This window comes from Phoenix dactylifera, chromosome 9 (genome assembly GCF_051530095.1).
Source record: "Phoenix dactylifera cultivar Ajwa chromosome 9, Ajwa_hap1_PhDact_Kaust_v1.1, whole genome shotgun sequence".
Lineage (NCBI taxonomy): Eukaryota > Viridiplantae > Streptophyta > Magnoliopsida > Arecales > Arecaceae > Phoenix > Phoenix dactylifera.
In genome coordinates, this window is record NC_143198.1 from 1,621,312 (window position 1) to 1,635,844 (window position 14,533).

At 41.6% G+C, this 14,533-nt stretch overlaps 1 protein-coding gene across 11 annotated transcripts; it reads left to right on the forward strand.

The window, feature by feature from the left end:
* Positions 1-8,147: 8,147 nt before the first annotated feature.
* Positions 8,148-13,087, forward strand: LOC103704559 (zinc finger CCCH domain-containing protein 24-like). 11 transcript variants are annotated; one of them, XR_015968563.2, is made up of 4 exons: positions 8,243-8,590; positions 9,001-11,294; positions 11,401-11,545; positions 12,554-13,087. XR_015968563.2 is itself a non-coding variant. In XM_008787910.5 (3 exons), exon 2 carries the CDS (start codon positions 9,024-9,026, stop codon positions 11,292-11,294), a length of 2,271 nt encoding a protein of 756 aa, XP_008786132.4. In that variant the 5' UTR covers positions 8,148-8,590; positions 9,001-9,023; the 3' UTR covers positions 11,397-11,993. The 11 variants fall into 11 exon arrangements, 6 of the variants coding, with proteins under 6 accessions (XP_008786132.4, XP_008786133.4, XP_088560027.2 ...); XR_015968559.2 differs by having other exon boundaries at positions 8,261-8,590; positions 11,397-11,545; XR_015968560.2 differs by having other exon boundaries at positions 8,261-8,590; positions 11,397-11,545; positions 12,682-13,087.
* The last annotated feature ends 1,446 nt before the right edge of the window (positions 13,088-14,533 follow it).

Consider the following 14,533-nt stretch of genomic DNA (forward strand, 5'->3'; position numbering starts at 1 on the left):
GCATCCCCTTATCTTTTAAATGTAACAGCATTTTCCCTGTACTTTAGGCTCACTAAACACTATAAAGCAGCTGGCATCAGGAAATTGTGCTTGCTCTGCAAAAACCTAAATATAAAGATGGGGCACTTCCATCTTTTTAGGGCTGTACCAAATAATGCCTCCCAAATTTCTTGGAAGGCTCCTCATATTCTTGCATACTAATTAGAGATAGCAGCAGGACCAAAACAGGCCATAGTTAAAACTCAGCCCATGGAGGCCCATGTTGTCCAGAATGGGCCTTCAGTCCCGGCCCACCACCAGCCCATGCAAATGAAGCATCATCACCAACTTGACCAGGTTCTTCAGGAAGCTTGACCAATAAAAAGAGCAGTTTTATTTTGATTTGCAGGTCTTGCACATAGCAAGGAGAATTTATTTTGCAAGCTTTGCCATCGGCGATGCATGCATGCGAAACAACAAGTTCAGAGTTATTTCTGACGATTGCTGCAATCGAATCTATGCTTGTATCACTTAATCGAGAGATCCTTCAAGCAGGCTGACAGACCTTTAATTGGAGATTTCCAGCATCTTAGACTGCCTTTTGCTTTCCATTGATCTTGAAAGGCAAGGTCAACCGCAATTTTATTCTCATGGCTCGGAAGTTGATGGAGAAACTTCATGTGCTCTTCCTGAAGGCCAGCTTTGACTGATATCGTTCTTAAAAGAACTGAACCTGCCTCCTCATAATGTAGCAAAAAAGATTCATCAGATATCTATCTTTAACAAATACATTATATAAATATGTTTATGATGATGCTTGTTTGTAGAGGATTGCTCAAAGAAGATCAAAGTTGTAGAAATCTGGCCCGCTCTAATACCATTGGTAACAATCCAAGACCTTACCCAAAATAGCTACCTAGAAGGTATTATTTAGATTCTTTGATCCTGTATAAGTATTCAATATTTACTCAGTGAATAACTGATATAGAACTATACACACGCCTACGCAGAGATGTTTGATTTTTACTCAAATCAAAAAATAAGACTTGTCACTACTAAAAGATGAGGATAATTATCATCCACTAAAAGATAAGGACAAGTATCCTTCTAGAATAAAAGCTGTGAGAAAATTCTTTGAAAAAGTCAAAAGAAAAGCTTCATGCTTTCGGAAAATTCTATAGAAAAAGTCAAAGAAAAGCTTCATGCGCTCTTAATGGAAAGTCGAACGTATCAGAGTAGATGCAGACACCAGCAAAAGAGGATATGTGAGAGTGTATTTGAAGCCAACCCTCCCAAAGAAATGGCATGTTGAACTGATCGAGATTGTAATAATGTGAAGCCACAAACATAGCTTACAAGTTACAAGCTTGGGTTTTCGGTTTAAAAAAAAAAAGGAAAGAGGGAGGGGTAGGAAACTACGCCTTAAAGAATGGCTTGTGTTTTTACCGTGAAAAAAGTACACAAAATCCAAAATAGTATGAGAACTGGATGTGCCACCTAGAAGTTCTAACGCATGATAAGCATCATGTTCTCTTCAAGCTCTCTAGAACTTGTATTGATAAGTATTTCCCTTTCTTACCATTTTTTGAGTTAAATTTGATGGTCCATCTTCTTTGGAATCACACTTTTACATTCATTTTTACCGAGATTTTAATCTCGGCCAACATATCATCAGGCACCCACTACATTATCTTCGCAAATGAAAATGAAACTATCTGAATTATTGATTCGTGCATTTTGAAAATGTCAATTGAGATGTCCAAATCGGTCATTTACTATCTTAAATTAATTTTTGTTTGTTAAATATTCAAATTTATGTTGTCTTGAAATTAATTTTGGTTAATAAATATTCGAACTAATATGATTTGGGTTCCTAAAATTATACCAATCGAGATACCAAAAATACCTTACCTTCCCGGTCTCTGATTAAGGTCTGTTTGGATGATTAGACTGAAAATTCTATTGGATTCGTGGATATGACCAGTACAACAAGAAAAATTATAAGATTATATGCTCAGCTAGGCTTATATCCGTAAGTACTCCGGAATATCTTTGGAGTGGACCAGCCTGAATCCCATAGGGAGAAGAAAAAAGCCAATATACCCACTCCAAAGATATTCTTGGGTACTTATAGTCTAGCCTATAATCCTATAATTTTTCTAATTGTACTGGTCCAATCTACGAATCTAATACAATTTTCAGCCTAAATCATCTCTTCTAGCCTAAGTCTTTATCTTCACCGGTCTCATTGCATCTGAAGAATATATTGGCCCATCATGTAAGTGGGCCAACCCAGTAGAGAAAGTGGACTCTTTTGGGCCGGTTTTATGCCAACCTTGACTACATAAATGTGCACCACTAGCGTCCATGCAGACATCTCTTTTATTGTCCAAAAAAAAAAATAACTTTTAGCAGCAAACTAATCAGTTTGATTGCAAGCAGAACCAGTATGGCAGGTCCTCTTCAAACATCTCGTGCTTCACCTCCAAATTCGATCAATGATGCACTGACCTTGTCTCTTGATTTTGTTTTTTTATTTTGTCCTTCAGTCTATCATTTTCCATAAATAGTTGATCAAGAAAGAGAAATGTAAAAGGGTGAAAAGGAGAGGGGAGAGACATCTCTGCTCTCTGCATACTTTGTCTCAACTCAATCCGACTCCAACCTTGATGGCAAAGTCATGGTGAAGTTAGGTGAATAACCATGCATCTCGTGCGTGTGTGATTCTGCACTAAGCTACTATAGGTGACTCCAGATTCAAGCAAACAAAATCTCTTTGCGCAGTCTATTTTACCATCAAAATTCTAAGCACCAATGACTCATAGGAAGTTGGCTCTAACGCTCGAGAACCATCCATGGACGACATGACAACCCACGCATGTAGTTGCTTTTAAGGGAGAATAGTCTCAATTTCTTGATCTTCAAGATAATCAATTTGTGTTCCGCAATAAAAAATGGAAGTTGAAAAAAAGTATACACTCTATCTTGATGCAGACTGTAGATTTTCGATATATAAACTAGGTCTCATTTGTGGGCAACATTTTGGTTCCTTGTTACTTGAGTCTTGTTGATGTCCTAAGCATGCCATCTAGACAATGCATCTACATCTTTGAACTTTAGTACCATATCTGAAAAAGCCAGATATACCATTAAACAATAAGCTCCCAACCCCTATCAATTACATCACAGAAGAATATAAATTTCAACTAGTGGAAAGTCTTGGAACGGCGAAGGCCAATCCTCGGAGAGACCATTGCCCTCCAACGCTAATAAACAAGAGAAAAAAAAGATATGGTTCAAAAAATATTGCACTTTTATTGGAAGACGAACGGTGCAGCTAATTGAGTAACTTTTTATATGCCATATCACTCTGATGAATTTTTATGCCTGTCGTGTGAGGCACCGATGTAAATAAAAAGATAAACTTAGCACTCAAACCAACTTTTAACTCATACATGACGCGCGAAAGTATATATTCTATTGGCAAGCAGAGGTAGAGATTATGAGGCTCATGCAAGCTAAAGTTCTATTTCTTTTTTTTTTCTAAGTATATGAGGACGAGACATATACCAAATGCTGAAATAGCTTGTTGATCGATCCAATCACCATCTTTTTTTTCTTTTTTTTTTTGCTGCTTTGGCGGGTTCTTTATACAATACACCTAATACAAGCTCGCGGAGTGCCTATGGCAGCTCTTCCTCTTCTGATCAGAAAGTGTACCCTAAGTGGTAGACTATGTAGGCAGCCATTCAATCGATCGTCTTATTGGCTTTTCTAAATACATGCTTGCCCGAAGAGGTTATTTTATTCTTCATCATCATTTCCAATTTTTTTTTTTTTGGGTAAAAAAAAAAAAAAAAAAATCCTTTCAAATCCAACTCCATTGGCGGATTATGCGAGGGTGAACGTTTCCTGGCCTTTTCATGGTTAGTATTATTATAGTGGAAGGAAGTGAAACCACGCCAAAAGACCACGTCAAATCCACGGACAGCGATTAGAAAATGGCGTGCAGAGCGTCACGGTGATGCCAAATGGACGGCGAAAGTAGGGGACGTTCTATTCGCATCCACATCACTTCATTGCTGGGGAGACAAACTTGGTACGAAAAATAGCTTCAAGGTCGCTCGTCAAAAAAGGAGACCGCTGCTTTACTACAAATTAATTTACACAGATTCTATGGATCGCAGCAACCTTTCCCTTGGTGCATGACAAGCTTTCCCTTGCAAGTAATTACCCTTGTGAAGTAGAAAGCTCCTGAGTCCAACGGTACAATTTTGTAGTATGTTAATAGGACGACGACACAAGATTTTACTTAAAATAGTTAACCAAAATATATTATTTAAATTCTCTAATTTTATATAAATTATTTTTTGATACAACGATGGTTCATATTAAAAAAAATGTGAATACAGCTAATAAAATCAGAAAACAATACCTCACTAGTGACAGTAGTATTAATGATATAACGAGGCCAATGTAGAGCAAAATAATGGTGGTGGCAGCAGTAAATATAGTAATGATGGCACTAATGAGGTAATGGTGCTATGGTGATTACAATGGTACAATAATAATAGTAATAATGGTGAAAGTGGTGACGATGAAAACAACGACGACAATGGTGTGGTTGATAACGATTGAGGTGTGGTAGCCATGGAAATATAAGTTTTTTTGTTTTCTGAAGCAAAATTTTGTAGTTTTATTTTTCTACTAGTAATAGAAATAGTTTTTAAAAAAATAAAAATAGAATTAGACATATTTGCATATCAACTTTTCTAATTTTGTTTTTAAATTAAAAAATGCTAAATAATTACTGGTCTTTTTGGTGTCCAAAATCATGAGATGCGCTACATATTGGCAGATAAATATAAACAAAAAAAAAAAAACTTATCGTGTGTTCTTTTACTAACTCAAGTAAGTTTCTCTGGTTATAAATACCAAAACTAATATTAGAATATCTAAATCTAAGTTCTTAGATTATCATAATTATCAGTATGTCAATATTTAATTCTGACACATTCATTGACATGTCAACGTATTTATAAAATTTTCTCTTTTTTTTGGTAATTAAAATTTTCTTCACTTGAAGAGACAAAATGGCCCTTATTGATATCATTAACGAAGCAATACAAACTGATATCTTCAACTGCTACCGGTGCAATTATTGGCATGAGTACATTGGAAATTCGACGGCCGCGGTAGTAATTGTTGACCCGCTTCAGCCTAACCCAACTCCTCTTCGGCAGCGTTTCTTTAATCTTTTTGCCGGTTTGACAAAAATTGTGCGACTTGGCCCAATTGGGCCATTTCTGATCAATCAAAAAACTGCAAAAAAAAAAAGAAAAAAAAAAAAAAAAAAAAGGAGTATACGTTCCTCCCCTGCTTGATTTCGAGCGATTGGGATAAGGCCACCCTAGCTATGGTCGTTGAGGATTTGTCAAGCTGGTGCGAATGACCGGCAGCGATTGCAGACCCTTGAGGATACATTCTTTATTGCTCGGATCTAAGTTGACCCTAGTATGGAAATCCTAAACTACCTCGGTACCCTGATAGTAAATCAGCTCATTACCTCAGCCTCAGCTGGATTTTTTTTTTTAAATTTGACCACTATTAATCTTCATTGAATTACTTAAATTATGTTTTAATATGACCAATTGAGTTCATATTGCTCGGTCCAACTCAGACAGTCCGGCACTGCCACTTGACTAATTTGACTTTGGAGCATGTGGCTGTTTCCCCAGTAGTATTTCAATTTTTGACTTTGCTTAGCTTCTAAGATGACGATGGAATTAATTGTATTTTAATGACATTAAAACAGACAAATTTGACTTGCTTACATGAAGGAGGATTTTGAAGCAAGAAGAGATGAGTAACTTGATGCTTGGAGGTATGTTTTCTGAATTTTGGTAAAATAATAATTAGTTTATATTAAATATGTTTGTTATATCTGTTTTATTTTTGGTTAAACGAGTTAGGTATGTTATTATTACAACAGTAAATCTTTTTAAATATGCTATGTGTTATGTTATGAAATTTGTTTCATATGTATGTATTATCAGCACGGCTACGATATGGCCCCGTCAATAGAGATTTTTCATTGGCCTTGTCGATTTGTAATTTGAGAAACTAATTTTTACACTGAGATACCGATGATTATAATAGTAGTATCTAACACTTTGTGCATTATATTTCTGATCTATGCTACTGGATTACGTGGTCATAGCCTGACGTTGAATTTTTGTATCAATTTACAAAAATAATAATAAATTTTAATAGAGATATATGTATTATTCGAAATTGATTTATTTTTCGTTAGCATCATGCTCTTTAACTATTATTTGACATATTTAGACCCTACTTTGTGGTGCTATGTTGCTTATTAGGCTAGTATAACTCATTATTTTTTTTTATTTTTTTTTAGATTTTGAATCAGTGCGCTATATCCTTTGAAGATATTCATTATTATTGGAACTCTAGTTTAGACTAGTTTAATTACAACATCTTATTAGATTTAAATATTTTCATTTATGTTACTTTAAAATAATTAAATATAAAAATAATTTATTTTAAATTATAATTAAATTATATTTTAAAATATCAAAAATTATTATTATTTTGAGATTATAAATAGATAACCTAAAAGTCCACCTATGGTCTCCATGCACACTTGCAGAGTAAGTGACAAAAATACCCTCGCACTATCCGATCATGCCTCTCCCAGAGTTCGCGGCGGCCGGTCCAACAATAGTAGAAATTATTGATATCCCGATGGGAAATTTCAAGAGAATCCCGAGCGATACGCAATTATTTATTTCTCATTAAATGTCATATTTTACACCAAATAAATTATTCATATATCAATTATAGCAGCAAAATTCACTACAAGTCCAATGAAGATAGGAGATGCCCGTCAGCGAGAGCAACTCTGTAAAAGACCATGGACCATTCTTTGCCAAGCAAGCAACAGGTCTCATTCACGTAGGAAAATGCTTTTGGTGACAAGGTCAATTTTGATGGCTCGATTTTAGATGGCAGAGATAGAAAGGGAGCCGTTTTATCATCAGAGACTCTGGAGCGAGGATCTTGATAGTTGGAGGTAATCAGTTATTTGATACCTCGGTCTCTGGTACGAAGTTGAAGACTGTATAGGCCGGTCTCTGATATGCGCGACGCGTTTTGTAGGCCAGCTCTATTCCGATGAAGAAAAACTCAGCCATGGTGATTGGATGGATCTAGAGGGACCCGACCAGAATGGGGTCGGATCACCCTCTGACTCGAGACATTCGGAAGATGGACAGTGATGGAGTGGCCTTCCAGGCCAAATACGTGTATAGAGAGGCAAACGAAACCGTGGATTGGGTTGCAGCTTATGTGGCCAATCACGCGGGAGGTATGTTGTGGAATGAGGGAAAGTTATCTAGGACACTCGGGAATATTTTGTTTTTTTATTATATTAAGTATATTTGTACTCGAGTGATATGTACTGCCTGCTTGAAAAAAAAAAAAAAATGCTTTGGTCATTATTTTTGGGATCTTGAGATTTTTTAACCTAGCATAAGTGCAACCAATTAGATCAAAATATATTACCCATGAGATCAAAAAGTGACGAGCAATAAAGAAGATAACGCAATCAGCTATCCTATTTACCTTACCATCTCTCACCCTTCTTTGTATGTGTGTATATATATATATATTTATTTTTTTCCGTTGTCGTAGGGCAGCTTGCGGCCTGCGTTTCACCCGTCCCGCTGGTGCGCTGCGCCGTTTCCCCACCCCGCCTTGATTTGACCTCGCTATTAACCCCATTTGACTGCTGCCTCGAATCCGAATAGATTTTAGATGGCCCGCTTCCAGATTCGCGGATTCCACACCACGTTCCAATCCAGCACAACCCCCGCCACTTCCCCATTCCGTTCCGTCCACGTGTCCTCCACTATCCGCCGCATAAACTTTTTTATAAACCCTCTCGCTGGCTTGATTTAATATAAAACGCACGGTGGATCTGAGATCTCGTACAGAAATTTGCAGACGAACGTCCGATTAAAGTAAGCTATTTCGTACTGGTGACCTGTTTTCCTCACCTAACCGGTTAGCTAGCCGTGCTTTCCACTGGCTAGTCCGGTCACCGCCCGTTCGAAATCCCGGGTGGAACGTGCACGTGGAGTGAATTTGGCGTGAATTTCGAGCGAGTTCCATTTCAACCTCAGAGTAAAACAGACGACGGGAAGTTAGAAATACAAATTTGTTATTTGTATTTCATTTCATCAACGTGTCATTTCATTTCGTCCTCATTTTTGGGGACTTGTTCGGGAGAAGCCAAAGGTAGAGGCCGCGCCCTGCTCTTCCCTCTCTTCGCCTTGAAGACTCCTCGTCACCGAACTTCTCGAAGCTTCTCCACCTCCGTCTCGTCTCCGTCTGATGGAAGCCCTTCCGGCTTCCCGGAACCCTAACCCCGATCGCCGATCTCTCGAGAGCCTCCCGGTCTCCGGCGTCGTTGGCCGGTTCTACTCCTCCTCCGATCGGTGAAACGATCCAGCTTTCTTGCTTTCCTTCTTGTCAGTATCCTCCGTGGTTTCTTCTCAGCTAAAATATCTTCATGAGCTTCTGGAAATCGGTAAGCATCCGGTCTTTTTTTAAAAAAATAATAAAACCTTTCAAGTCTTATGTTGTGGTTTCGATTCTGTGGGAAAATCTTCTCTTCCGGATCGTTCGGCTTTTTATGAATTTCTCTTGTTTTTTGTGGGAGAAAAGAAAAACGAAAAAGAAAGAGATTAGCAGTTGCTGCTGCCTCTTTACTTTTGGAAGTTCCATATCTGTAAAGATTTATCCGATTCTCACCCACTTCGATAGCTTCTTCCTTCTAAATTCCAACAATAATCCCATCTTTATCACCTTTACAACAACTTACGCACTAGATCTTAATCGTTATCCTTTTTTACATTCATTTCTCCCCCATTACCCCAAGGAATTTCCTTAAATATATCCACCTTCTAAAATAGTGCAATTTTGGGTTATAAAATGAAGGCAGGGCTGCGGAGAACCGAAGTATGTGCGGTGGTCCGGAGCGCCTGAAAACCTCGCCGTTTCCATCTCCGTTTCAGTCTCCGTTTACCTCCCAAGACAATATTAATAACTCCTCCTCCTTACCATCGTTCGATATGAAGCATCTAACGATCGAGACCGGGGACAACTTCTCGAGCCTCCTCGAGCTAGCCGCCAACAACGATGCGGACGGCTTCAAGAGATCCGTCGACGAGGAGCCCTCCGCCGTCGACGAGATCGGCCTCTGGTATGGCCGCAAGAAGGGCTCCAACCGGATGGTGCTCGAGCCCCGGACGCCCCTCATGGTCGCCGCCACCTACGGCAGCATCGAAGTGCTTAGATTAATCCTCAGCCTCTCTTCCGTTGATGTCAACCGCTGCTGCGGACCCGACAAGACCACTGCTCTCCACTGCGCCGCCTCCAGCGGCTTGGCGAACGCCGTCGACGCTGTGAAGTTGTTGCTCTCTGCTGGCGCCGATGCTAACTTGGTCGATGCCAATGGCCACCGCCCCGCCGATGTGATCTCGGTCCCTCCCAAGCTATGTGAATTCAAGCTCGCCCTCGAAGAGCTCCTGGGTGGCTCCGGTGGTGACCCCCGGTGTATCCTCCGTGTGTCGACCAGCCCATCGAGCTCCAATTCGCCGCCGTTATCCCTGTCTCCCGTCGAAGGTGGATCGCCTTCGTCCGATGATTCATCCGCCTCCCCGACAGCCGGAAAGTTTCACGACCATCCCCCAGTTTCGCCGGCGGCGGCGGCGTCGGAGAAGAAAGAGTACCCGGTGGACCCCTCCCTCCCGGACATCAAGAACAGCATCTACGCCACCGATGAGTTCCGGATGTTCTCTTTCAAGATCCGACCTTGCTCCCGGGCTTACTCCCATGATTGGACGGAGTGCCCCTTCGTTCACCCCGGGGAGAATGCTCGCCGGAGGGATCCGAGGAAGTATCATTATAGCTGTGTTCCTTGCCCGGACTTCCGGAAAGGCGCATGCAGGAGGGGGGACATGTGCGAATATGCCCACGGCGTGTTCGAGTGCTGGCTCCACCCGGCGCAGTATCGCACGAGGCTGTGCAAGGATGGTCCCAGCTGCACTCGCCGGGTCTGCTTCTTTGCTCACACGAACGAGGAGCTCCGTCCTCTATATGTTTCGACCGGCTCTACCGTGCCGTCTCCTCGGTCCTCTGCATCGGCGGCGATGGAAATGGCGGCGGCGATGAGCCTCTTACAGGGGTCCCCGTCTTCGGTTTCGGTGATGTCGCCGACCCCATTTACGCCTACTATGTCCCCGTCGAGCAACGGCGGAGGACACTCTTCTCTGGCCTGGCCGCAGCCAAACGTCCCTGTGCTGCATCTTCCAGGGAGCAATCTCCAGTCTAGCAGGCTTCGTACTTCTCTCAGTGCGAGAGACATGGCTGTAGATGAATTGTTGATGCTATCGGAGCTTGAACCACAGCAGCAGCAGCAGCAGCAGCAGCAGCAACTCAACGATTTCTACTTTCCATCCAGCCCAGCTCGCCTCGGCTCGCCTTTAGCTGGGAACCGGCCTGGTCGTCCTAAAACCCTGGTACCATCCAACCTCGACGACCTCTTCTCTGCGGAGATCTCCTCATCCCCGAGGTACAATTCTGACCAGGGAGCTGTGTTCTCGCCGACCCACAAGTCAGCTGTTTTCAATCAGTTCCAGCAGCAGCAGCAGCAGCAGCAGCAGCAGAGCCTGCTGTCACCCATCAAGACGAACGGCGTCTTCTCCCCGAAGGCCGTGGATCCCCAGCAGGCTCTGCTGCAGGCCTCGTTGGGCGTTGCCTCATCCCCAGGCCGGATGTCTCCCCGCGGCATGGAGCCGGTCTCCCCTATGAGCTCCCGCCTCGCAGCTCTCGCCCAGCGGGAGAAGCTCCAGCAGCAGCTGCGCAGCCTCGGCTCCAGCAACTCTGTTCCTTCCATGGTGGGTTCGCCGGCGAATTCTTCTTGGTCCAAGTGGGGATCCCCATCCGGGAAGGTAGACTGGGGTGTGAACGGCGACGAGCTTGGCCGATACAGGAGCTCGTCTTCCTTCGAGCTCGGTGGTTCCACCAGTGGTGAGGAGCCTGATGTCTCCTGGGTCCACTCACTGGTGAACCCACCGGAGTTGAAGGACAAGCACGAGGCCAATACTTCGGCAAGCAATGGTGGCGGCGCGGCTGATGCTTCCAATTCAAGCACTCAAATGGATGGATCGGATCACGCAGTTCTTGGGGCCTGGCTGGAGCAGATGCAGCTCGATCAGCTCGTCGCCTAGGTAAACGAAAACTGAAACTCCTTACCGAGCCCCTCAAAAGATCGACAGCACTACTAATAGATTACTTGCGAATCATATTTTCCAATTTGGTTTTGTTGGCAGCAAGGCGGGGGATGACGGTGGTTGGTTAAAAATTCAGTCAAACAAAAAAAGATTCAATTTTGGAAGAAATTTGTTATTGCTTCAAGAGTTTCGGACAGGTGAACTCGGAGAGAAATTTGAACTCCGGGTTTGTTTCAAGCCACACCCTGGTAAACATCTCCCTTACTGATTTCCATTTTTTGGGGTCTTTCTTCCTCTTCTCAGAAACTCCAGTTTACCCTGGATTGTAACTCTTTTAGTTTCCGTCCCGTTTAACCAATCTATTTGTTAATTATATATCATATATTTGAAGAACTATCTTAGTTAACTGGTGCCAAGTAACTGAAGAAGAAGAAGAACAGGAGAGAGCTTTCCCTTTGACCCGGTCCACTTTTGGGAAGGACATGGTGGGAGTGGGAGAAAAAAAAAAGGGGAATATATTGAGTCGGGCTGACGTGGCCCACTTTGGAGTTTGGAGGGATGAATTATTTGGATTTCTATTGTATATTGGGCAGGTGGAAAGTTTGGTACTTACGTTTTATCTATCATGTATACATTGATTCAAAACTCAATCGCTGTTATTTCATCTATTATATAAATATATATTTTTTTATGTCATCTCTCACCGTCCGTGATCCGTGATCCGTGATCCGTGATCGATGCTCCTCCTCCTTTCTTGATATGCCTTTGTATCGGCCGCCTCATTTTCCCCTTCTTTTGGGCTATGACGTGCTTGCCTTTGATTCGTGCAATTTAATCAGGCATGGGAATCCGTGGGAGGGAGATGGATCGCAGTACGAGAGGAGGGTCGGTTCTTTAGATTTGGACCCAAGTGGGGGGGAGGGATGAGGCATATTAGATTCTTGTCTACTTTTTTCGAGGCTCTCATGTGGGGGATTCTTTCTAGGTTATTGGAGATCGCAGGTGTTGTAGGACCGGAGGGCTGAAGCCCACCAACTACTTGCACTTTGGCTCCCAGTGGAAAATTATATGGAATCGCCTCTACCTTGTATGGGGAACTGGGCTAGGTTTTGGTAGGACTGGTTGTGTTGTTTAGCTAAATGCCCTTGTTTGAAGGCTTGCAGCTGCAAGCAATAAAATACTTTAATGAATTTATTGTTAATTAGATGTAGTTTGTGTCTATTTTTTAATCATTCTGATTGCGTTTTATGCTGTAGATACGGTTGTGTGTTGAGCTGCTTTTGAAATCAGAAGTTTTGAATAGTTGGTACATGAGGGGTGTATGGGTTATTTAATTAGTTGGATATGGTGGCCTGATGGCCTGTTTTCTTGACCCTCAAGACAGATGTGTGGATTGGGTATCCAAGTGTGGTGGTTCAAGATTCTGCTGTCTAGTTGCCTGAGGATTGGGTTACAAGCAGGACTTCTCTGTGATGGGGAATATGAGGCTGGAGCGGTGCTTGTTTGGATGGTGTCTTGACATCAATTTTGACACAGGATTTGGGAGCAGCTAATCTATCTGTGAATTGTGGTTGTGGGTCAAGGATCAAATGGTGGGTCGGCGAGGATTCTAGGCGTGTAGGTGGGTGATGATTTGTGTGGGGTGTGTTGGTGGAATGGCAGTGCAGTGAATTTTTTGTTTGTTTGTTGAGGTGCGAATTTTATGTAAGCATTGGATTTTTATTCCATAAGAATTGATGTCAACATAGGAAACATAGGATCGTGCTTCATGGTCATGGTCATTTGATTTATTCCAAGAGTTATTTGAGTTGTCTTCAGAGGAATTCCTCTCTGTGGTTAGATTTTGTGGTTCCCAATCCTACCATTAAGAATTGATGTCAACGTAGGAAACATAGGATCGTGCTTCATGGTCGTGGTGATTTTATTTGTTCGAAGAGTGATTGAATTGTCTTTGGTGGAATTCCTTTCTGTGGTTAGATTTGGGGGAATCTCTCTGGGGTTAAATTTTGTGGTTCCCAATCCTGCTATTTGGTTTCATTTGGTTTGTACTTGGAATGCATGGTCGGTGGAAATTAAATTAGGTTTTAATTGGGAAAATGACTGTTGGTGCCACATGCCACATGATCGTAGTTAGACCCTGATCTGGATTCTATGGAAGGGAACAAAGTTGTTTTCATTAGGTATTATTATTTAAGAAGAAAGCTGTTTTGAGTCTAATGTCATCATGTGCGCGCCGCATGGTATGGATATCAAGTTATGAAGTATATGTGCATTATGGGAATCAATAGAGTTGTCGGAACCTGATGTTTAATCATCTATATAGGTCCATAATTTGAACTTTTAGCATTAGAGAGTTTGGTGGTGGGGCACGCAAATACTATAGAATTATGTTAATTTCTCTTTTTATAAAGGGTGATTCGGCCATGGTGATTGGCTTGATCTAGGAGGTATCGGTGGTGCGAATGGGTGCTATTCTTTACTTGGGGATATTTGGGCCATAGTGGTTGGAGATGTTATCTTTCAGGCCAAGTCTATATATACAGAGAGGTCAGTAAAGCTGCAGATTAGGTGACTTCGTTTATAGCCGAGACGGAGAAGAGAGAGAGTTGTTGTATTTTGATTTTTTTTGAATGTATTCTCATTAGTTGTAGCAAAAAATAATAATAATTATTATATATCCAACAATAATATACTTGATTTTAATGTATTCTATGGAAAACATGATATATGCTTCAAATCCAATCTATGCTCAAGAAAAATGATTATTTCAGCATAAATATACTAGTTGTGAGTATGCCCAACGATCATTCAAGGAGAAACATACTAACTTTATAAATATTATATATATATATATATATATAAAAGGTTTATTTACGGATCAGTAGGTGATTTTTTTTTTCAATTTTTTTTTTTTGTTGTCGATGAGAATGAAGAGCCGGAGCCATCCCATAATCTAAAGGCTGGGCAGCTGAGTCTATTGCTTGGGGACCAGGTCTCTGTCTTCTACGAAAATTCTGCCAAGGCCAAAATTCTTGTAGGATAACCACCATTATCAAGCTTGGAACACTGACCCCTTGCTTTTAGGCGAGAGGGTGTAACCAGTGATCTGAAGTTCAGGTCACTATAGAACGTGAAAGTGATTGCGGGAAGATTGCTGGTTGAAAGGAATTTAGCGTTCCTGTTTTGAGTGGCAGATGGTGACTGCACCCTCTTTGTAGATTTGGGAATATCACGAA